Source organism: Drosophila takahashii, chromosome 3L (genome assembly GCF_030179915.1).
Source record: "Drosophila takahashii strain IR98-3 E-12201 chromosome 3L, DtakHiC1v2, whole genome shotgun sequence".
In the NCBI taxonomy this organism is placed as follows: domain Eukaryota; kingdom Metazoa; phylum Arthropoda; class Insecta; order Diptera; family Drosophilidae; genus Drosophila; species Drosophila takahashii.
The window spans coordinates 3,274,765-3,298,850 of record NC_091680.1 but is presented as its reverse complement, the minus strand read 5'-3'; the positions used below and the strand labels follow the sequence as shown (position 1 = coordinate 3,298,850).

At 36.1% G+C, this 24,086-nt stretch overlaps 4 protein-coding genes across 11 annotated transcripts in view; 2 read left to right on the top strand and 2 right to left on the bottom strand.

The window, feature by feature from the left end:
* Positions 1–23,623, bottom strand: part of Svil (Supervillin) — a 133,141-nt gene extending 109,518 nt beyond the window's left edge. For 3 of the 8 annotated variants that reach the window (XM_070214772.1, XM_070214775.1, XM_070214776.1), the window contains exon 1: positions 11,685–12,568. In XM_070214772.1, the coding sequence (XP_070070873.1) occupies positions 11,685–11,699 (15 nt within the window). In that variant the 5' untranslated portion in view covers positions 11,700–12,568. Of the gene's footprint in view, positions 1–11,684; positions 12,571–23,201 lie in introns of those variants that run through there. The other 5 variants (XM_017156094.3, XM_070214777.1, XM_017156098.3 and 2 more) reach the window with 3 other exon arrangements.
* LOC108067194 (uncharacterized) lies at positions 9,229–10,147 on the top strand. Its single transcript, XM_017156114.3, has 3 exons — positions 9,229–9,716; positions 9,772–9,926; positions 10,008–10,147. The coding sequence occupies exons 1-2, from the start codon at positions 9,276–9,278 to the stop codon at positions 9,919–9,921; spliced, it is 591 nt and encodes a 196-aa protein (XP_017011603.2). The 5' UTR covers positions 9,229–9,275; the 3' UTR covers positions 9,922–9,926; positions 10,008–10,147.
* Positions 9,940–10,562, top strand: LOC108067195 (uncharacterized). Its single transcript, XM_017156115.3, has 2 exons — positions 9,940–10,272; positions 10,329–10,562. The coding sequence occupies exons 1-2, from the start codon at positions 9,994–9,996 to the stop codon at positions 10,443–10,445; spliced, it is 396 nt and encodes a 131-aa protein (XP_017011604.2). The 5' UTR covers positions 9,940–9,993; the 3' UTR covers positions 10,446–10,562.
* Mzt1 (Mitotic spindle organizing protein 1) lies at positions 10,511–10,945 on the bottom strand. Its single transcript, XM_070214785.1, has one exon. The coding sequence runs from the start codon at positions 10,821–10,823 to the stop codon at positions 10,554–10,556; it is 270 nt and encodes an 89-aa protein (XP_070070886.1). The 5' UTR covers positions 10,824–10,945; the 3' UTR covers positions 10,511–10,553.
* Positions 23,624–24,086: the final 463 nt, after the last annotated feature.

Here is a 24,086-nt window from a genome sequence, read left to right as displayed (position 1 = left end):
GAAATTAAGAAATTTCTGTGTGCGAAGCTCTGAAGTTTTGAGGCTGACAGAAACAAGTGGTTGGGACTCTACTTGGCTCCACTTCTAATTCATTCGGGATGGTTGGACAAACCCCGAAACAAACGAATGTCTCTGTCTTTCTGCGGTTGTTCGGCTTTCAAGCATGCATAATCTATACTAATTTCTCTAAAAACGCGGGGTCAATAACACAAGACCATTAGAACTGACCAACTCAGCTGGAAAAACTCCCCCTCTCTCTGTTTTATTATTATTATTTATGCACAGCACGTGTTGCATTTCTTGGCTCTTCTGACTGCAAGTAGATATGTTTGTTTATCCCGACGAGCTAATGACTAGTGCGTGATATTGTTGATGTTGCTATATTCCCATTGTTTCGAGTGTTGTGCTGTGTGCCATGTTGCGTGATCCCTCAGAAGGGAGTCTCTTTTTGGGTATATCATATTGAACCAGGAAGTACGCTTAGCTAACAACGCTTTTCAGCTTTTCTCGCATTTCAATTTATGCATATTTTGTTCATTTTTCACGTCGCCGCAAAGCCGAAAAATGTGAGAATTTGTTATGCTGATATGGTTATTTTTGGAAGGGGTTAGGGTTACTTAAGAATTTTAGACGATTCTTCAAGGGGGTTTTTACAGTTGAGTAAGTTCTGAAAAACATTTCTAGGTGTTTTATAAGTTTTATTTTGAAATTTGAAAAAAAAATTAGAAAATAAACTCAAAACTTATTATTTATTTTAATAGCTTTTTTCTTGCTAATTATTCTCAAACATTTTCGCATACTTTTGGCCATAAAATGATTTTAAACATTTCTCCAAGTCCAATTAAAACTCAAAACATTTAATATATTTTAATTGCTTTTTTCTCGCTAATTATTCTCAAATATTTTCCCGTAATTTTCTCCGACGCAATTTTCCACTTTACCAATAAAATGTTTTTGAAAATTTCTTCATACCATAAATTCAGCAATCTTTCGCTATTCAGCACCCAACTTTACAGACCATGAAAAGGCAAAAACAATTTTTGAAAGCAGCCGCAGGCATAAAAAGTGTTTTTTGTAGTTTTGCTGCCATTTTGCGGTGGCTGTAATTTCATAAGAAAATAAAAATTCTGCGTAGCCGACGCATGAACAAAAATATTTTGCATATTAAAACGAACAGAAAAAAACCAAAAAACACATAACATAATAAGACAACAAACAGACAAACTCGTCGCTTTCGTTTTCAAATGGCGGGGCGTTGAACTTTTCTCAGAAAAGCCGCGTTTGACATGGAGATCTTTTGGGCAGGGGCCCTCAGATTTTACCTATTGGTTTACACTTTACCTTTCCGGGGAGCCGTGTTTGTTATACAAAACCGTCTCTTTGGACTTTCACTGGAAGTCATTAATTTTCACCCAAATTCGAGTGTGAGCCAAAGAAATCAGCATTTGATTCCCGCGCGCACACATGTAAATCGATTTTTAATTGCTCTGAAATCTTCGTTGGGAAATATAAAGCCTAACAAGCAGGTGGTAAATATGTATTTAAATTTATGAAAATTATTTGTCAGATTATAAGGCCCCTCCATTTTTGGAGATCAGAGATTGGGATGGAAAGCCGGCTAATTTGTAGCGTTTAGCCTAAGTTTGATTCGATAGGGAAACACGCATCACAACATTTGCATAATTACGCGAAACTGTTGAAGACCTTTTGCGTAAGCTTATGTTATTCGATATGGAGTTCGTGGGATTTGGGATTTTATTTTGGGATGAATGAAATGTTAATCGGAGCAGCAGGTTGGTTCACTACTTGTGATGATGGCTCAATCGATGCTTAAGCCAGAGATTTGTGTTTTTGAATGAAGAAATTTACGGTTATGGTTACGTTAAAGATGATCTAAAAAGTTACCAAAATGTAAAACCATTTTTTTCCGGATTTTATGACTGTTTAGTTTAGTTTTAAATTTTTAAATAAATATAAAATTACCTAGTTTATTAATAAAAATGTTTATATTAATTCTCAAAAATGTTGTAGATGTTTATTACAATATACATTTTTTATAAGTTTTTGTATATATTTACAATTTTATTTTTTTTTTATTTATTAAAATAAACCTTTATTTGTGAATTGCGGGTTCAATTAGCATCTTAAATTTCAAACGACGCCTCTTAATATAAATTGATTTTCCGCCCCAAATTTGCCTGTACAATTAGCGCCTTGACAGATTCGTGTGTTTGCTTAGGGAATTTCTGAGACGATTTCCTTATTTCTTGGGTCACAACAGAACAAAGTCTTTGAAAAGTAATTTTAAAAGTTTGTTTAGTTTTGCGTGGGCTGCGAATGAAGTCGTATAAGTTTTATGATCATTTAGGGCCTCGAGCAGCAAGAAAACTCCATCAAAGACTGGGAAAGACTTTTAAATAAACACAGAGCGCGATCTTTCTTACAGTTCACAAAGCGGAACATTTTACTGTAAGATGCGAGACAGAAAATGCATTTTTTGCACGCTTTCAAGTCGTTTAATGCGGTTCAACTTGTTTTTTGTGCTGCCTTTGGGAGATTAACAAGCCATTAACACGTCTCGAATCTTTGAATACTTTCAGTCTCAAGACCTTGACCCAGCCAAAACAAAAATCGGGGTAATCGAGTTGAAACTGAGTTCCCCTCTCTTACCTAAACTTCAATGTCAAACGGGGCGTATGCCGGAATTAATTATGAATTGCTAAAGGCACTTGTTCGAGAAAAAATTATACACTTTATGGTTATTGTACAAGATTAACAACACAACACGAAAGAAACGTGCATCTTCTTGCGCTATCCAGCTATTTCCGTAATAAGTATTTCTTGGGTTGAAAATACTCGAAATGGTTTTTGCCATGGCCCCAAAAGCAAAAAATTCACATCATCACTTTGTTTATAATGCGTACACACAAAAATTGAGCGGCAGCCAAACGAGATGTGTTGGGATCTTTGTATTTGTTTTGGAGGTGTGTTGGAAAAAGATTGAATAGATTTTCGGTGGTGAATATTTTACATTTAGAGTTCTGTGATTAATGTAGTAATGAATGTTGAAGCCTTACAATTTATGGAATCAGGAAAAAAATGTTACTTAATTAAGAAAATATTTTTAAGTAGCATAAGTTAATTTATATTAATTATTTAGGATTTTAAAATATTTATAAATTAATTTTTTTTTGGTACTATTATCAGTGACTGATCACTTTTACGCCCTCAAATCACTATTTCAGCACTTTATTTAAAGCATCTATAGTTTTCGCCTCAATATTTCATTTTTCAACTCGGTGTTTATTTTCAAAAAATATTTCCCCAATTTCCGAGTGTGTTTCTTTTTCAATTTTCTTTACTTCTCTGACAGACAGACAGTTAAGTTAAAAGCTAGAGAAAATTTCTTTGGCAGAAAATCGAGATGTGCAGAAAAAGAATTATAAATATATGTATGCAAAGACCGCATAAAGAATATATTTAGTTAATGCCGGCAAAAATCTTCGTGTATATGTGCACCTGATTATTTCTTAGGAGGATATTTGCGAATGAAAAATGTGAATCTTTCGCGAATGAATCACTTTTGAATCAGATTCGGCAACCTGAATTTTTTATATATCTATCAAATAGTTCTTGGTTATTTACGAGGCCCGAGGGCAAGGCCAAGTTTGGCATATGTTTTTAGACTTTGGCTAGACAAGCGACTAAAAGGAAGCCGCCAATTTGCATGCTAGAGCGAAAGAGACATTCAAATTAATTTCACAGTTTTCAAACATCCTTTGAGCGGTGAAAAATAGCCGGAAGCGGGCATTTTACATTTCCGCTTGGCAACAAAGACCACCAATTGAGTGAACAGAAATGATTACGGTTCGAAATTATATGGTAAACTTTTCAATCTTCACAGTCAATGGATGGCAAACAAACTGTGAACATGGGGATACAAAACTATGTAGTGGTCTAGATTTTGTGGCCCAAGGTTCGAGCCTTCATTGCGGATTAGTTGCAATTATTGTGGCCTCTTGACATTCTTCTTTATGAAAGCGACAGCCCAGCGGTCAACACAGAAACTCAGCACTTACGCACTATCGATTTTATTTTTTTCTGCCGTAGGTTTAAACCTATTTAAAGACCCCCTCCCTACTTTCCACAAAGAGTGTCATCGATTTGTGTTTGACAATAAAAAGTAGCCGACATCATCAAATAAAAGACGGGCCCTAAAGATATATCATCGAACTTGCCCTTAAGGGGCTTCAATTAAATGACCAAAGGGAACCCAGCGATAAAGAGCAATAAACTAAGGGCTAAACCGAGTAATTAAACAACAAACCATCTGATTTTGTTTGTTTTGTCTTCTCTTCCCTTTTTTCCCCAACCGAATTGCTATTGAACTTAATTGGATTTGGTAATTACTTGAGAAATGGGTGAGGAAAAGAGAGTCACAGAAAACCAAAAAGAAATCAAAATTGGAAAATTGTTTTTTACGTAATTGCATAAAGCCAATTGATTCATTTTCTATCATATTTCGAAATGAATTTTTATTTGTCATAAGAAACTGGCTCGTGGTGAGCCACAAAAAAGTGCAATAGAAGCAAATTGCATTGTAAAAATGGTTTCAAAATACAATGGAAATTTTTGAGAATGAATAAAATTATTTTATATGCTCTACAGTTTTTTCCTGTGCATCCCATCCTGAACTCAATTTAATTTCTGGATCTTCAGATAACAATCTGCTTTTCTTTCCCCACTTCCATTGCCTCACCGGACCACACAAATGTTTTTTCTAGTAATTTTCCATTATATTTTTCCCCCAACTACTTTTTACGAGATTATTTTTCCACTTAATGCCAAAGATTTAGTTGTCGACCGAGACGATCACGTAATAAATTTCATTTACACAGGCGACGTGCACACGGCAACTTAAAATAATAAAAGCAAATTGGAACTTAAGACTTATTTTTGCCAGGGGATTTACTTAGACTTACACTTTGAAGGAGCAAAACTTTTCCCCTTTATTCACTATTATCTTCATAACAAAGAAAATAAATCAAAACCTCTATTCGACATGCCATTCAACGTGAGACAACAATTACACAACTCTCCATCACCAAAAACATGGCCATAAAAGCCCATTTCATCAATGTCAGACGCACGGGGATTGCCCTCATCTCCCCACCCGAATCTCCCCCCTAAAAATCCCCTCCCAATCTTACAATCTCCACCTGACATGTGTCATGGGTACATGGACATGCACATCAACATCAGCATATAAAACGAATTTCTTTTTATTTCTGTCCAGCTGAAACACGTGCGGCAATTATATGACCAGCCAATAATTTCGCTTAATAATACATAAAAAACGGGGAAAAAACAAGAGAAACATAGTGGTTCAATCGAACATAATTATGGTCATTAAGGTAAACTTTTTTAACGCATTTCTTTGAAGACATTTGAAGGTCAATCGGTACACCCAAACAAAAAAGGCATAGTTTAACTCTAAACAGAAGTTCAGTATTGATTTAATACAAAATAATATAAAGCTTATAATTCTCTTCCGTAAGTTCTTAAAGTTTTAATTTAATATTCATCTTCTTGAAACTCAACAGCTTAAAATTTAGTCTCGAATAGTTTGGTTTCTTTGATAATTTTTGTCGGTGTAGTAGTAAGTCTGTTCATGACTCTCGAGCATTTGCATCGATTAAATTAAATATAGATAAAGGCACAACAATAAAAGTAATGCCTGCCTCGACTCGTGGCCTCAGTAGTCATGCCAAGTTTATCGATGGAAAAAATACGAGTAAAAATAAAAAACAAGTTTTCCTCGTGGGTCTATCGAATTACATTGGAGCGTGAGTTCCGCTTTTCAAAAACCGATTCTAAGTGGGAAATATAAACGCCTGATTCGCTACGTTAGCTATCAAAACTTGGGGTTCTTCAAAAGGTAAAGAAACTCTTACGCCTCCGAAAAACACCTTAACAAATGGTTTTGATTGCATTAAGAACCACGCCTCAAAGGCAATGAACTGGAGGCCCCATAAAATATTTAAATTCAAAGGGGATACCCAGTTTTCCGAATTGATAGGGCATGAAATGAGTCTGTCAAAGATAAATCATCCTAAAGAAAATCCAAAAGAAAGGTAAGCGAAGAAAGAAACAGGTAGTATTTATTCTATTCTTTAGCCTGACTTTTTCAAGGAATTACAGAATCCTGTTCTCTAGTTTCAGGTAGTTGTAGGTGTGTCGTCTTATTGTTTGTTGCAACCTCATAAAAATGTTTGTTTCGAAAAAAAAGAGGGATGGTTCGAAAAGGGTTCCCTACGTGAACATTAATTGCGTGTTCAGGACTTCGGGGTAATTAAATTGATACATATTTCATGTCAGGGGAATGCGGAATTATATGGTCCACACCCCAGAAAAAAGAATGAAAGGAATCCGAATCCGAATCCCAAAGAGGATGAAAGCCTCGCCCAAAAACATAAACAAAATTCCACAAGACTTAGCTGAGGATTTCAGCTGGCCAAGATCAAATGGCCAGTGACTCCTAAAAAAGAATCTTATTACAAACCCAAACGCAACGAACCCAACCCAATTTGAATCGACAAACCACAGACGTTATTTGAGGATCATCAACTCGTTCATGTGTAAATCTAGAGCAAATCCATATCAATATCAGTCTAGAATCCAGATGAGTCCGTCCCCCCATTTCGTCTCGTTTTTTCCAAGTTGTTGACCCAGTGTAACGGCAATCCAAGGTTTTAGCATCACATTCACTTTAGAATTCTCTGTTTTTGTTTTTCTTTTCCATAATATGTCGCATTTCTGATGTATGGGCCTCTCTGTTCCGAGTTCTTATCGGATTCTCAGCCGCAATATCATTTGTCAAAGTGTCAACTGCGAGCATTGTTTATATAGTTTTTGGTGTGGCATCTTCGTTTTGCCCTTTGTGTTTTTTTATTCGCTGTCTGTCCGAAATCTGAGCATTGAAAATTGAGTAATATGCTCGGGTTTTCGTTTGGTATGCGGGCCTCTTTTTTTTTGTTTTTTGAGGAGATGGGCTAGTCGAGATTGGCGGGGAGTGATGCGGCATTTTATAATAATGCAGAGAATAAGAATGATGAGGCATGAGACTATTGGGGGATTGGCTTTTTGCCGTCTTGTTGCAGAGGCAGGTTCAAAAGATTGAAGATTCATTGCTTCTCTGACAAGGCCGGTAGCTCAAAGTGGATATGCAGTTAAAAACAGAAAGATCAAGATTAGTGCCTGATGGAAAGTCAAGGTAAACGGATTTTGAAAAGTTCTTAGATGGTCTGCGCCTTAAAAGCTTTTAGGTATGGAAATTTTATAAGAATCTTAGGTTTGTAAGATGAAAAGCGGGGAATTTAACTTTGTTATGTCTTTAAAGTCATAACTTAACTTACAATTTAACCCTTAAATCTCAGTTAAAACTTAATAAATTAATAGAGCCGCTTTCTTTCACATTAATTGATCTTTCAACTCTTTTGTTCAACGAAGATTTATTTTTATGACTCATAGAGCCTGTTCATCACATCTTCAAACTCAAAAATTAAGCAACTCTCGTAAATGTAATCGAAATTAAACCATTTTTGGTAACCAATCTCAAACGATTTTAGCGCACTTGACACCTCAAGAGTCGTCACCTGTCGCTCGAGCAGACCTTTCACAGAAAAGCCAGACATTTACAGACGTAAATTGATTATACAATTTACCAATTACGAGTAAATCGTTTTTTTTTTCTTTTGGCCGAAAGGTATATTAACATTGACCGCAGTTAGAGTTGCAATTTCACACGATTCGAGGAGTGAAAGAGAGGACGGACATAGGACACCCACCTGAACAGACTAATTGCAGGTGGGCCGCAAAAAATAAGCGAGTTGGCGAAAAGAAATTTCATTGTAGTAGTGATTTATGCTCGAGTGTTTTGACAACCAAAAGGCCCAGCAAACGACTTTCAAAACGATTTATTTTTTTGGATTTTCGCAAATCATTTTCCCAAATTGAAATTGGGTTAATTGAGCGTTGACTTTGAACAGTTCAGAAAAAAAGGTAGAAGAATTTTGGTGTGTAGGCTGTGGATTTCCAGAGAAATGCGAGAGATGAGGAGAGTTTTTATGGAATCGATCTGTTTGGGAAGTCTTACAAATGCAATTTGTGGTTTCAAAACGTCTTGAATGAAAGCTGAACGCTTGAGTAGTTTGGTTTGTGAGTCCGTAAAGAAGATGGGAAGCTGGAAACGGGTAGAAATAATGGTTTTAAAATGGTAATATGCTGCTACGCTCAGGTAAATAAGTGGGCAAGTGGATCAATTCTAAGACTTCTCTATGAAAGATCTGCAGAGATCTCCCAAGAACTGTTAGAGTGTTAGATGTCAACTTTCCACATGACTGATGAACCATCAGGAATGGCCAAAGAATCGAATCAAAAGAACTCTAACCCACAAAAGAATCCAAGAGAAGATTTTCACTTCATTAGGTGCGTCTTTGTCCCCAGGAATCTCTATAGATATCGGTATAAGCCATACTATCCACCGTTAAATTGTTTTTCTTTCGGTATTTTCGTAATTTACTTGATTAAATGCATTGATCATTAGGCGTTCGTTCCCCATCGCCAGCTAGAGAGAAAAACTAGTTTACAAAATCCAGATAGTGGCAGGAAGCTGCTGCCACAACACACGAAAATTTTTCGTCGAAGGTAAGCCACATTTTCAACCAAAAAAAAAAGAACAACAAAAAACACAGAAAACCCAGAACAAAACACAATGAACTGAGGAGACACCTGCTGTCCAAGCCGTTAGCATTTAGCTACCGCCACACAATGGACCCAAGAGTCCAAGTAGAAGTCGAAGTAGAGGTATCTCTATCTGGTATGCAACCTGTAGATATGCGCTTTATAATTGCATGAACCGCTGCACCAACTGACCCACTTCGGCACCACACTATATACCATATAGCATACTATGGAACCCCACCAGTCTTGGGCACCCGTAGTTCGTTTATAAAAGCTAATGCTTGCTACGCGGCTTCTGTGGGCCCAAAAAAATAGAAAAATTAAATAAGCTAAATTAGTTGGAAAACAAATGTAAAGCCCGCATGAACGAACGAATGGGTTAAGGCGATAATTTATGCAATGGTTACAGGTCTTTGAACTTTTCGACCAAAAAACGAAAAGAAAATTTATTTAATGAACTTCTTAATCAAAAAACCCAGTACACTTTTCTTTTTTAATTTGGCACCTAAAAAAATATAAATTTAAAATTCAGCATGGATACGCTGCGCCAAAAGATTTCAGAGCTTTTTAATAATTCCTCGACAGCAACTCAAGAGGTTATATTAACTCCCAAAAATGTAGAGACCCCAGAAGAAGAAGCCAAAACATCGGATGTTTCGAATCAGGAAACTGGGAAGCCAGACGACCAATCTCCATCCGATACCTCGACGGAACCCATAACCTCTGGTGATCTGCCAACCCCTGATCTCAAGTTGCAAAAGTTCACGCAGCAAAAAGCCCCTCCCTTAAATTACGAACTGGAATTCGTTGACTTTGTGGATCGCAATGCTCCCAAGGGTTTCTCAAAAAAGATAATGGATATGCTGCCCTATTTGCAAGTCAGCTTCTTATCTTGGCCAGCTTTTTGGATTTGGCGGGGATACAATTGGCAATCTAAAAGGAAAACCGAGAGAATTGCTCTTTATATTCAAAGGGTGGGTTAATCTTTAATATTATTAAAAAATCCCTTTAAGGAAATTTATTTTTTAGACCTATCAGCAGGCCAAACTTATGCAGTTTGCCATCTTGGCCACTGGTTTTTTAACCGTTTCAATGGGTCAAACTGCCGGTTTCCCTATTAAATTGGAAAAAGTTCATCATGACAAGTCCGAAGAGGATGATATTGAAGATTCCTCTTAACTCAGGTTAGCTTTGATTTACATGTCTAGCCCAATTTTCACACTTATAAACTAAATTCTAAATCTTTTAAAAATGGGCATCCAAAGTTATTACAGCAATCTAAAGGAGAAAATCCTGAAGATCACAAAAAAAGAAGAACCAACCAAGGAACTGGTGAACCCTCCTCAAAGGCATAATCTTGGCGAGGAGATACGTCTATTGGTGCATTCAAAATCCTTTGAAAATGCCTACAGAACAGCCGCCCCCTTTCTTTTTGCCAGTTTGGGGGCGTGGCCGGGGTATTGGCTTTTCCGGGGAATGGATTATCAAGTTCATCGATCGCATATTCCATTGCCCATCTATATAAGACAGGCAAGTTGATTCCTTAGTTGTTTAGAACTTTTAATTGAATATATCTTATTTTTCAGACTTATTATCAAGCCAAAGTGGTGCAGCTTTTTATTATATTGGCTGGCACTTATACAGTGTTTAGAAATAACAATCAATTGCGTTTGATGAACACAAATAGCGAGGGAAAATTTTAGAGCCTGGAAAATACTTGCAATGGATGTCCATAAGATATTTAAAAAACTAAATTCAAAAGCAGAAAATATAAAAGCTCAACATTTATTTTGAACAAAATAAAATAATTTTCAGTATAATTTTCTGCATGTTACGGGAGATGGTAAATCGGAATCATCGCTTTCCGATTCGGGGTCCTCTCCGCCGCTTTCCTTCTGTTCAACACCCTCTCTAATGGTCTTGATAATCTGCACTAAAGCCCGAGAAGAAACGCCATTGTCCACCAGTTCCATGCAGATTTTAAGAGTATCTTTACTTAGACCAGTATTCACCAATTCCGACATAGCATGCAGCACAGTCAAACGTACATCGGATTGATCCAGTGGCGAGTTCTTAGACATTTTAGTTCAAAAGAATTTTGCTTTAATTTTTATACAGCTTGGGAAAAAATTCGAATTGAATTTCTGAATAATTTGAAGGCGACACCTTAACAATTCTGATGAAAAGTAAAGTGAAAGATATTTCAAAAGAGTTTGATTTCTTTATTTCGAAAGGTAATTTAAAGGTAATTTAAAGGAATTATTATAACTCTTTTTTATATTTTACCTTTGGAAATAAATCATCACATAATAGATTTAAATATCTAAAAAATTCTATTTTCCGCTGTTAAAATATTTAAATATTATTTTATCTTTCCATTGAGATATCTAGATAAGATTTTACCATTCTTTATAATACTTTTTCCCATGTAATGGATTTTTAAGGATTACATAAACTTTAAAATGATTAATGAACATCGTTGTGTCAAAATATTTGATTTTCTTTTAACCAAAGCTAAACACTTCGTTCTGCCAACTCGAAACCCCGGAAACCCACTCGTATTCCATTAGCAGCTGTAAATCGTAACACCGTTTCAAGTTCATAGTTCAGTAATGAGAGCCACCTGCTCCAGTGAACCCCTATATCATGCAGCCATACGATCTACCCGCTGCTTGGCAAGTGGAAAGATAAATTAGCTACAAATTAAACAAATTATATACGCTAGAAAGAGGCACGCAGCACATAGACTTCTTCAGGGGGGAAGTGTAAAGTAAAGAAATCTCAGCTGGCGGACAATTAAAAAACGCTTAAATGAAGACCTCTTTTTCAGAGTATGCAAGTGCAGTGTGCCGCCAGCATTTTAGTGATAAGTAAGAGCAAACACTTAATTATGTGAGAGGGAGATGAAATGAGATGGGATCTATTGTATCGCTTGGCCTCACCTGTATGAGATACATTTTCCGCTTATTTTTTTCGTTTTCGTTGTTGCCCCACAGAAAATGAATGCTAATAATGCAGCATTTGAATCTTGATGATGTGCTGAAGATGATGAAGTAGTTACTGTTTTGCTCTACTTGGAATGCAGTTCACTTTTTATGCCAGTAATTGTCTTCAATTAGAAACCGAAACAGAAGGGGTTCTCGTTCTCACTCAATAAAAATCAATTGAAAAAAACGTTTTTCGCTGCGAAAATTTCAAACTTCACTTTAGAGCGAAGCAATTTCCAGCTTTAACTTAGGCTTGGCAAAATTATAACAGTTGGCCGTGTCTTATTGTACAGTTTTATATAGTCGGGCTATATAAAAGGCAATTAGTCAGCAGGCGCGTAAAAAACCGAAACTTTAAAGGGGGTGGGTAGGTATTGAACTCTGTTTTCTTGTGGTAGGTTGTTTAGTTGGTTAACTCGGTCGAAAGAGGGTTGTAGATATAAACTTTTAAGAGGGTGTTTTATTTTTTTCCTGTTTAACACACTTTGCTCGCTATGGCAATGGGCTTTCTAGAAAAATGCCTTCACAAGGTGTTTTTTGTTCACACACACGAAATCGATCAAACAAATATTTTCAAACACAATTGGCCAGCTCAATGTATGGGAACTTGAGCGGTCTTTTGGTATCTCGCGGTTTCTCTTTCAAGTTTTATGTTTATTTTTTATGTTTATTTACACAATTATTTACAGTTCGTTTGGTTTTGGGTATGAGTACTTGGTTTAGTGCATATTTTAGTGTTTTTATTATTTCGAATTATTTGTATTATTTATATAAATATATTTTTCTTTCGTTAACGCGTTTGCATGACCATCGTGGCTGTGAGTTGAGCGCGAACTGAATTGAAATTCCGCTGGCTTGCGGCTGCTACAAAGTATCTTGTGGATTGTATCCCATGGATTCCATGCAACCTCATCATGAGGTTCGTTTCGAACATGTTCGGAAATATCTGTGATAATCGCACAAGTTGCATCCCGACTTTTTGGAATGTTCGGATATGTTTTCAAGATTCTTGCGGCCTGCTCCTGAAATCGCTGTGACATTTCTTGCTGTCACAACTTCGGAATTTGGATTATTCGGTTTGATAGTGGGGGGCGCCCACTAGGAATTTAGTTAATTTGTTGATTATTCCGAGCACTATGAGGCCAGAAATTGGACCTAATGAATGCTAAATGGTTTTAATGGGTGAAATAGTAAGGGTTGGTTGGCTTGTGGCGTAAGAACTTGGGTTGGTCATGGGAAACAGAAGGCGTTTACCTATTTTTGAGACAGTAAATGACACTACTATATTTTTGTGGAATTTTTTCTTACTAATATTATAGATAAAATTATTTTTTTGTACACTTTTGATGGAGTGAGTCTTGTAATTATTATTTTAATAATTTAAAATTATATTAAATAAACAAAACACGTAAGCTGAGTTCAAAATATATATTTTTCCTTTGAAAAAAACAGCAAATCCGCCTTTCAAGATCCCAGTTTTCCTTCATCTCGGCTCAACCCAATCTTACCCAAAACCTCATAACTATTTATCTCCCCACACCCAGTCGCAAAAATCTCAGCTTGTGGAACGCATTGCAACAGGTTCGCCGGGCATTAAAAATAAAAGCGGCAAACGAAAAAAAAATTGGTAAGGCGAAAAAAACGAGACCATAATAATTAATACCGATCGGCCGAGAGACCCACCGAACTCAGTCGAAGGAAGGAGAAGTGCGTAAGTGAAATAAAGAAAAACAGGAAATTATTCGCAGCAAAAGTTGCGAAATATCTCATAACCTGTCAGCCGGTCAAAACTGGCAGAAAGATGACAAAACTGCGGATGGATAAGAGATGGATGGTAACTTGTAGAGAAATTTCACCTAAAAACGATGACGAAAGAGGCGTGTGCCGGTCAATAATCGTCGTTCACCCTTGAAATAATCAGCCTGAAAAACCGCATTCAATTTGCAAAAATGAAAATGAAATGGAAAATGAAACTTCAGGCTTACTTTACCAATTTCTTTGGTTGCCCGATCTTCTGGCGTCTTGTGGCACAAATGTGTGGCACCGTGATAAATGCACTGAATAAGACGAAAAAATACAACAAAAAAATCAAAATAAGCTAAAAACAAAAAGCACAAAAAACCTGCAATCAGCAAACGAAAGTGAAACAAAAGCGCCGACGAGCGAGCAAGAGAGACTGGGAAGGAGAAGGAGACATTGGGAACGTTAAGCGAAAAACTTGCAATTTCCATTTTAAATACGCAACAACTTTCGGCTAGAGGCAGGCTGGCTAAACAACCTATACTACAACACAAGCCACAAGGAGTCCAAGTCGCTGGATTCCCCACCTCGGCAGCTGCTCAAAAAACGATAAAGGGAGAGGCGGGAGGCAATGGATCTTAGGACCCGATTCAAGACTACACTGAGAAAAAAGATTAAAGATAATAATAGCTAACTAACAGGAATTTTAGTAGAATGTCTTGCAAATTTTCTTGGATTTTTGATAGATTTTGATTAAATATTGTTCCTAGCACATATATGAACTACAGTAAAAAAAATTGTCTATCGATGATCATTTTAAAATCATTATCATTTCATCATGCAGTAAGAAGGTGTTTAAAAGTATGCAACAAAATATTTAAAGTCCTAAATGGTTTTTCTCTGAATAATTTTAGACACCTTTTAGATTATTTCAAATCATTAGGAATTCAATTTTATTTTTAAGAACCCCATTATGTGGATTATATATTTTTCCTGTGTAAAACATGCACAACAAACGACTTGGGCCGCAAACTCCTCGACTCGGCGATTTGTTGTCTGTGGATCGTCTGGCTCTTGATTGGAGCTGCCCTCCAGGAATCGGAGGAGCAGGAGGAGCCGAAGGAGGAGTAGTTTAGGGAGCCGTAGGAGTCTGGGGCGGATTGGCGCTCTTTTGTTGGCTATGTCATCAGCATAAATTTTGCCTCGCATTCATCATAATTTCCATGCATTTAATTTGTATCATAAATTGTCTGCTTTACTCTAGGAGCCAACAACTGAGATTGCAAAGGGCCAAGGCTATAAAATCAGAGATATGAAATCTTCAATTAGTTCTGGGGGCGGGAGAGCTTAAATTTGTTTCTTTTTTTTGTGTTTTTGCAAAGTTCCCAAGAAAGTTCATTGAACGACTGGCAGATTTTACTTTCACTTCACAGGGAAAAAGGGGAAATGCAGGTTCAATGGTCACGCACTTGGCAAAACAGGCAGCAGCAAAAGCTAATTGACATCCCTAGCCCGGTGTCTGATTACCCAGCAGATTTTGCAAATGAGCCAGGCAAACATTTGTAAAAAAGACAGACACTTGAGATACAACGAAATGCATTCGCCAGATACAAAGATACTGAGATACAGAGAGATACAAAGTACTCGACGCACGTTTGAATGCTGTGTGTGTGTTTTACAGCGATCAATAACAACAAAAGAGGCAGACTGTCTGGGCCGAGACGGGATCGTTGTTGGCCAGGTTAAAGATCGTTAGGCGCGACAAGGGGTCAGGTAGTGGTTGGTTCACCCAAGGAGATATGATGCTCATGATAATCAAGGAGTGGCGATGATCATTTTCTCCTTATTTTGCTAGCCGCCTGACCAAATGAGCCAATAATTTTATTGCTTGCGACTGGTGAGCATAATCACACAGAAAAAAATTCGATATTAAATAGGATCAATTATACCTTATTCAATCAATCAAAAGGTGATATGATTTATATAAAATTTATGAATCAAACATATAGAATACAAAATTTGGTATTTTTTGAACCAATAATGTAAAAAATTCATATCATTTGGATCTTTAAGAAATATAAAATTGACCAGCGCATATCAATCTGATATTTTGTTATTTTTTTTCTGTGCATAATCATTGGCTGCATTGATTGGAAAATCCATTATGGGAATCACTTTTTAGACTGAACATGCTAATGGCTCCCTTTTTTTATGAACCACTTCCTCGCAGGAACCTGATTATATAAGGGGAAGTCCTAAGTAAACAAATCAAGTCCGTTTTTTTATTGACTTACGCAATGATTTCCTTTGATTGCCTTTGGCCCAAAAAAAACAGGCATAGATATCAGTGAAACTTACCTGCAAGTAAGGAAGAAGGCAGACAGATGGAATTAGTCATATATCTATGGTATTTGGTATAGTGGTATACATTTGATATGCGTGGAAATGATTAAGCAATTTCCGTTGACATGCAATTTTCCAAATGGACCAAAAGAGAGTGAGAGTGGCGATAGCGAAAATATCTGCAATTGCAATCGCTCATAAATCAAGTTTGCTCAATAGACGACGGCTTACGTTCGTTTCTTTCGGTTCGGTTTATGGCGACAGATTGTGTGCGGCCAAACGAAATGCAGTTAATGATCAGGAATGTGGCGAAAGGGAACCGCCACCGATATAATAGAGAGTTTTCGGTTTCGAACCGTATTTATCTGGCATTTTATGGTAGAAATGGTAAGGGGAAACTCACTAATTTGTTTTTTAGATACTCGCGTAATTATACAATCGCTTACGAATATTTGAGGATAATTTATTATCCTTGACATTCATGTTATCAAAAGGGGATAATAAATATTTTACGATATAATTTGATTAAATTTTAATTGTTTTAATTCAATTTAATAAGTATAGTTTACGATACAGTTTTTCGATCGTTTTTCTTTATTTCCATCTATCATCCATTTAAGTGTTGATATATTTTTAGTATTAACCTTTTCGTAGACTTTTGTAATACCCTTTTTAGGTATACAATTAAATATATATTTAAAATACAATTATTTCTATTTTTAAACCAACGAAAATATTACAAAATTTCCCACACCAATTATCCCTCATTTAACCACGCAGCTTCCTTGATGCGATTCCCTTTATTTTCCCACACCTTGCTGATGTCTCAACTTGTAGTTCTCAAGGAAAACAAAACCCGAAGATCATCTGGCTCTACGCCTTTGAGTTCCACCCCCAAACAACTCAAACACCTGCTGACCTGTGGCGCAATCTTTTCACCGATTGATGGATGGGACACTGTCAGGTAGTTTGGAGGGGCAACCAATCCACCAGATACTTTCTGCCACTTGGGTGTGAATTTATTTTCTCAAAGAAATCTCTTTGAGGCGTTTTTGGAGCCCCAATCTGCGCCAAGTTCAATGGACGTTCGTAGTTGGCAAAGGGTCGCCTTTTATGTTGCCTCATTTTTATGGACAGTTAAACAATTATATTTGGTATTTACAGCCGCCGAGACGTCGACTATAAACGAAATATGAGATGTGCAAGATGATGCAATGCGGCAATTGACCAGTCAGATGAGGAAAAATCAGGAGGAGGAGGAGATGGCTTCATTCCAAGGAGCCAAGCCACTTGGCACTTTCGTTTTTACGCTTTCGCAATAAAAAGAAAACATTTTGTGGCATTTTTTTCCAGCTGGTCACGTAACGAGTGGCCCAACCAACCAACCAAACCAACTGACCATTAAGAAATTCTTGAGTATTGGGTATTTGGAACTTGAATTGAGCAACTGCACCCGCAACCGAACGCAAACCCAATTGAGCTGCCACGCCTCGTCGGCATAAATCCCAAGTGAAAAGTGCAGCCTGCATCGCCATTCCATCATGGTGTGTGCATAAATTTAATCGGCCGTTTTATATCAGCACCTCGGCAGGGCGAAACTTTATAGAAGACAATGCGCAAACCGCCTATAAATAGAGCCCCAGACTTCAAGTCCGTTCGTCATGCCAGATGCAATCTAAATGAGAACTTCTGACTACCGCCCCACCCCGAATCGCATCGACAGCACGTCCAGATCTCAAGTTATGATGGGTTAGAGCTAGGGGAGAAATATGGATACTCTATTAAGGATGGCGTATCTATGAGGATAACATAGAAGTAACTTGGAACTTAAAAGATTTCAGTTCACAAGAAATTATATTTAAGTTGTAAAAAGGTTTTGAAAGATAGTTAAGGATAATATTGGACACTCTATAAAATACCGTAAAAGTCATATGTGGTAATTTTTACAAAAGTGTGATATTTTTTCCAGGTGTCAAGATTTATCTAGGAAATTATATAATTATTATAAACCTTTTTATTGATGATTATAAACTAATATTTAAAATTTCCTAAAAAACAATCTAAGTTTATTTGTTTAATTTACAAGAAGCTTAATAAAACGAAAAACACTAACCGACTTTAGGAAATTTCTGTTCTTTAATATGAATTGTATAAATCTTTGACAATTATAACGTAAGATTTTTTTAATAAAAATCTAAAATATTTTCTAAAGAGCAATCCACATTCACCTACTTCCTATAAAGCCCTACCCTAAGATATTTCCATTAAACCTTACGCACGTCTCGTAGAACGTACGCACTGAAATGGAAATATAGCAAAATACGTTTAAATATCTAAAAACAAAAAAACAAATCACCATATTCCTCTATCATCTACCTATGCAGCTGGTGTTTTTTTGGATTTTATTTTAATTTTTTTATAGCCTTTACTCATGTATTTTTATGAAATCTGGTGTTTGTAGGTGCGCTATGATGTTGTTATTTCTGGTTTTGGATTTTTTTTCTTTATGTTTCGCGGTTCATTTGTAAAATGCTCACGTGCCACGATTTCTTGTTTGCTTAGACAAAGTTGTGAAAAAATAAAAAAACCATATATATAATAGTGAAAAGAATGCCATAGAGAGGCACGTTTTGGGTTCGAACGCAGTTCGAGAAATTTGTTTGCCTATTTTATGTTAATTCCTCTGACGGACCCTAATCCGCAACCTATGCAGATCCTATGGGCCTATAGCATGGGCCAATCCTTGACGTCTGACGAAAGGTGTGCCATTCGCAGTGGTTGCCAATTAATTGCCAACTTGTATGCAAATATCATAATAACCATTCTTCAATTCAGTTTACATGGCGCAGCCTTTATAACGATCTCTTGCGACTCTATGTAAATTCAATTTGATTTCTTTTCTTTTTTCTGTATTTTCTGTAAAGGCGCGAAACGATTTTCCAGCCCACGCAGCAAATATCGAATAACAGCAAACGTGTTTCCGTCTGAACTTGAATGAAATGCCAAGCTCGAATTGGGTTACAGACAATTGCTCGCCCGTAATTATACCAAAAAAAAAAAATAAACCCACAGAGCCCCAAAACATCTTGTCTCCATATGCTGACAGACGGATTGATTGCAGGCCCAGGTTTTTGGTCTGAAATCTCTCTTGAGGCGCGGGGAGATCATCCAGTTAATAAGCTGGCAAATTGGGGGAGAAACCGACAAGATTTGTGGTATTTTAAACGAAAGAGCTTGAAACCAGAAATGTCAATCATCACTTTTATTTAGTAAATCTCCGTTTTATTTATCGTCAGATTAATAACAGTGATATTTTTATCACTTTTTGGAAACAATTTGAATCCAAATACATTGGTTTTTATATTGGGATGGCTTCCCCCTTGTTTGGATACGACTTGTATAGAGCAGTCTAGATAATAGCAAATTTTGGCGGAACACATATAACAGATTATCTATATTTTCTCATAATGGTTCGGAATTTCTTTCTTGAGTAAATCAGTTCACCAGAATAGAAACCAAACCAGATCAACGAGAAAACTCAATTAAAAATTATCAAGCTTAGCTGTTAAGATCTTTTGAAAATCATTATTTCAGCCAGTCAAAATCAAGAATAAATCTTTTAAGCTAAGAGCAAATAGCAAAGATCATTTATCATAATCAGACGAAAACAAACATTCAAGCCGTCATTAAGTTATCTGAAGTCTAACGCATTATCGTCTCATCTTTTGATGATCTAAAATGGGCTAGTGTAAAATCTGGCCAAAAATAGTGGTAAAAGTGCTACAAAATTAACATTTTATAATCAAATTTGATACGTTGAATGTTAGTTGGTAACAATTTGCGGGAGACCGCAAAATAAAAGAAGAAACTACAATTTTTCGGAATTTTAGCAGCTGCACAAAACAATCCAAAAACAATAAAAACGGGGACCGTATTCATAATATTTAAAAAAAAAAAACTTGATTTTTTGTTGATTCTGAAAAAGGAAGAGAAAGTCAACAAAATTATACTGAATATTAAAACTATATAGATTAGATATATATTTGAATATTTAATTTTTTTAGTACTTTTTCTATGTTTAAAAATGTACAATTTTTACAAAATCATAAAAATGTGCGAAAAAACCAAAAAAAGAAAAGATTAATAAACAAAAATGTACATTAAATTGGTTGGTTCGACGCACTTTCACTTTCCATCGAATGGGGCAAAGAAACTTATAGTTGGAAAACTATCCATCAGATACTATCAGTATATTTGACCCATTAAGACCCCAGACAAAAAACACACGCAATGCAAAACGCATTGGGATATCGTTTGTTGTCCCTGGCAATTGTTTTAATTGGATTGTTTATTGGATAATGGGGTAGGTAGGTTTTTTGGGGGGTTCGGGGTGCCGTTTTCGTTGCCATGCTCAGCGGGTTGGCCTATCTTTTTGCGACCTCGTTGTCCGCGAAATTGAGTCAACCCATATTGCCCCCTTGTATTGACCTAGTTCACCATATTTCATGCTCAATTTTACTCTTTCAGGGTCACGTGAAACAAAATCGACTAACTAAAAGTGTTTTTCTTTTTATTTTTTGCAACACTTCCTCAAGGCTTTTTTTTGTATAGCCACCGATGTCGTCAGATCTTTGGATTATTTTAGGTATCCCATTTAGAATATACTTGCCTTTCTGTTGTTTGTTCATTCTCTATATATCTGTCTGTCGTTCTGTCTAGTAAATTAATGTCTAGCTTGGAATTCGTTTTGCACAATTTATTTAAAGACATTTTTTTTAATTTCAATATGAAAACATTTTAAAATATTGTTGGGGTTTTCTGTCGAGAAGAAAAATAGAAAATAGTATTTTACCAACAATTTGTTTATGAAGAGAGCAAAGAAATCCAGAGAATTCAAGGTTTGGAAATAAAGGAATTCGTTAAAGTTTTTTATAAAACCTAAGAAAATCCTTTAAGCTATGAGATACAAAATCTTCTATTTTCAAAATAAATAAGAAATAAAATTGCTAGTATTTTAAATAGTAATTCGTACACCAAAAATAAAAGTGCCTGAAAAAAATGCTTATTATTATGTTTTTTAACATTTTCCAATTTTAAAATAAAAAACGTTGAAACACTAAATTAAGTGTTCCTAAAATAAATCTCTTTGTTGTAAGAAAATTATAAATAACGGGATTAAAATTTATTACTTATAAAAAACAATAAAAAGTATCCGAAAGATTTTTAAAGATCATTGAACCATTCAAGAGCATTTTCTTATAAATTTTAATACGGCTCCTTTACAGCAAGAATTTTTACATATTCCATTAATCTTTGTGTCTGTCTCATTATCCCCGACTTGAACGCTTTTTTCTGTCTTGACCAGACAATTTTTCATATTTTAACGAGCTAAAATTACGCGACATATCGTAAAGAGACCCTGATATTATATAGCTATCGAATACAGTCTGCGTGCTACCCCCAAACAATCTGTCACAATTTATTTTAACACTTGCTCCCCCATGTCGTTACTCTGTCGCCCCGAAAAACAAATTGTATTTGTTTCAGTTTATATTTTCGGCAATTGTTTTTATTTTTTTGGGGATTTTCTCTGAAAAAATGTTTTTGGTGACGGAAGTGCGCGTGTCGACGCGACGCCATTTAAGCCAAAAAAAATGGAATATGGCTATATAATGTGTATTTAACGATTCGAAAAACAGGCGTTGCATTAATATTTCAACCGCGTTTTGAACGCGCAAATCTGTGACGCCCTCGAGTCGCCAAAAACCTGACTTGCATTTGGAATCAAGACGCCGCCGCTTAATTTCCCTATATAGAAATCACAATATCACGGCAAACAGTAGCACATCTATATAGATATCGACCACATATATAGCGAAATATATAAAACAGCCGGCCATCAAACTAAACGGCCCATGGCCTGCATAAACAATTTGACGTCAATTCGAATGGAAAGAGAACAGAATAAATATCTTCTGACTTTGGAATCAAAATAAAGCTAATGAATGTGTGTGTTTTTATCTTTTTCAGGAAATAAATCAAAAAGCTTAAAAGTAAGAAACCATTAGAAGGGAAATTAGAAATTATATGCTGCAAAGGAAGCCGGTAATTTGTTTGCTCATCGTCTGGTTTAGAGAATTTACGACCCAACTATCTGTAAAGAGCCACTCAACCCTTAAAGAGAATGACTCAACAACCAACCACCGATGAGCCAAAGGGCTGGTTTATTCGCAAACAAAGACGGAAAAAAAAGGAAAAACGTATTTTGTTGGCCAAGTTGCCAAGTTGCAATGGGCAACATTGAAAAATAAATATGCAAAGAGCGAAAATATTTAGCCGGTGACCCTTAAAAAGCGATATTTGACATTTGTGCTCAAAATATACATTTAACGAGTGCCGCAAAGCAAAGAAAAAATACAAAAGCAAATTTAAGGGGCAAGGTAGGTGGAAGAAATCTAGGAAATACTCTTTATAAATACTCTTTATAATACTAATTATAAGAAAAATATTTTGAAAATACTATTTATAAGAAATATTGAAAATCTAATTTAAGTTAAGGTAAAAACTATTAAATGTCGAATAGAAATTACATTTTTTATGAACTGTCAAAACAGAACACCCAACTTTGGTTTGTAAAACAAAATGTTCCCAACCAAAAATCAAATTTTTTTTGACATTTCTAGAACTCTAAGAATGATATACCACCTCCAGAATCCCACAATACCTTACAAAAAAAGTCTGAACATTCAAGAAAAAAAACTTTGAGCATTGATTCATTCATATTAGACAAACGAACGAATGAGTTTAGTCTGAATACATATATCTTATTTTTGGGGGGCCTTAATTGCCGACTAGTCGATCCATTTTTAGAGAAAAACTATTGGAAAAACACAAGCCAGCGGAGGCGAAGATGCGGCTGCCAAATAGATACAAATGTTGCCTATAGGCTATAGCACATCGAGTAGATACAGATTTGAATCCGAAACTGAATCATGATGGACGCACACAAGTGGACCGCGACCACACCTCTGCACCTCAGCTGATGTAATACTCTCGATCCCAACGGATGTGCCGAAATGTTTATAAACAAACAAGGAAGTTGCACGGCGAGAAAATGCATATAATCCTTAGTTAAATTGGATAAAGTGTATTAAAAGAAAGGGACATTAATTTCAATGGACGTTACGCGTCTTATTATTATTGGAGCATTTCATCTGGTATTATTATATTTATATTTGTTCTAAAAATTATATTTTCATATTCATTAATTTTAATCAAGATCAAAAGCGGATCTTAATTTTGAAACTTATTTGTTGGGAATTTTTTTAATGTCTATAGGGTTTCAATAACCCCAAAAATTCTATAATTTCCACGCCAACTTAAACTTACACTTATAGCGCGTACTGTCGAGCATTTATATGCCGAGCTTTATCATTCCAGAACAGAAAGTTGGTTAATATTTCTTGCGTTTCGTTTTGGGGTTTGCCTCTTCGGGTTTGTTGAGGCCGCTCACGTTGTCACAGAAACCGCAGGGTTAAGTTAAGATATAGGGATTCCGAGGGGCGAAAACGAGCCGAGGTACCAAAGTATGTTAGAAAGTAAAACGCGCGCGAAACAAATGCCACTATATTGATTACTGGAAAGGCACACAAAAACACACGCGTGTTTTACCGGCGAAGTTAACCGGAGTCGTTAGCCTTTATTTTCTTCTTCTTTTCTATTTGTTGTGACAGGTTTGCTGTCCACACTTTTTGTTGTTGTTGTAACTGTTGTGGACAATCCAATTAGCCAGTTAAGATGCCGCCCTACCAATCAGATAATGACATATAGCACCGAAGATATTTTTTCGATATATATCTTGAAACGCTCCGAAAACTTTTTCAAATATATCTTTGGGTTTATTTCGATTCAGAAACCCAAAGTGATATAGAAACGCGTGGAAAAGCCACCAAAGATCGCGACGGAAAATCGGAAAACGCGAGGGGAAAACGCGATGCGAACGGGAACACAACCAAAGTAGAACTGAATGGACAGCGGAGGAATTTAATGGCCAACAAATTCTGAGACGACCCCTGAGTGAGAGCTTTTCTCTCACTCGTGGCATAGGCAGAAAACTCGGGAAAAGTCGGAAAAATGCTATTTTTGCCCATACCGGCAGGAAAACTACTCAAAGAGCCACAAAAGCATGATGAGGAAATCTTGTGTGAACATTTCAAATGAGCGTTTTGTTTACAAATTATTATTCTGTTTTTGGTGGAAGGAGCGCCGGCGTTC

Bases quoted from the DNA above. Each gene is read 5' to 3' on its own strand.
- Mzt1 (XM_070214785.1), bottom strand. From the start codon at position 10,823: ATGTCTAAGAACTCGCCACTGGATCAATCCGATGTACGTTTGACTGTG.
- LOC108067195 (XM_017156115.3), top strand. From the start codon at position 9,994: ATGGGCATCCAAAGTTATTACAGCAATCTAAAGGAGAAAATCCTGAAG. The intron at 10,273-10,328 runs GCAAGTTGATTC...CTTATTTTTCAG, and splicing joins TGCCCATCTATATAAGACAG to ACTTATTATCAAGCCAAAGT.
- LOC108067194 (XM_017156114.3), top strand. From the start codon at position 9,276: ATGGATACGCTGCGCCAAAAGATTTCAGAGCTTTTTAATAATTCCTCG. The intron at 9,717-9,771 runs GTGGGTTAATCT...TTTATTTTTTAG, and splicing joins TTGCTCTTTATATTCAAAGG to ACCTATCAGCAGGCCAAACT.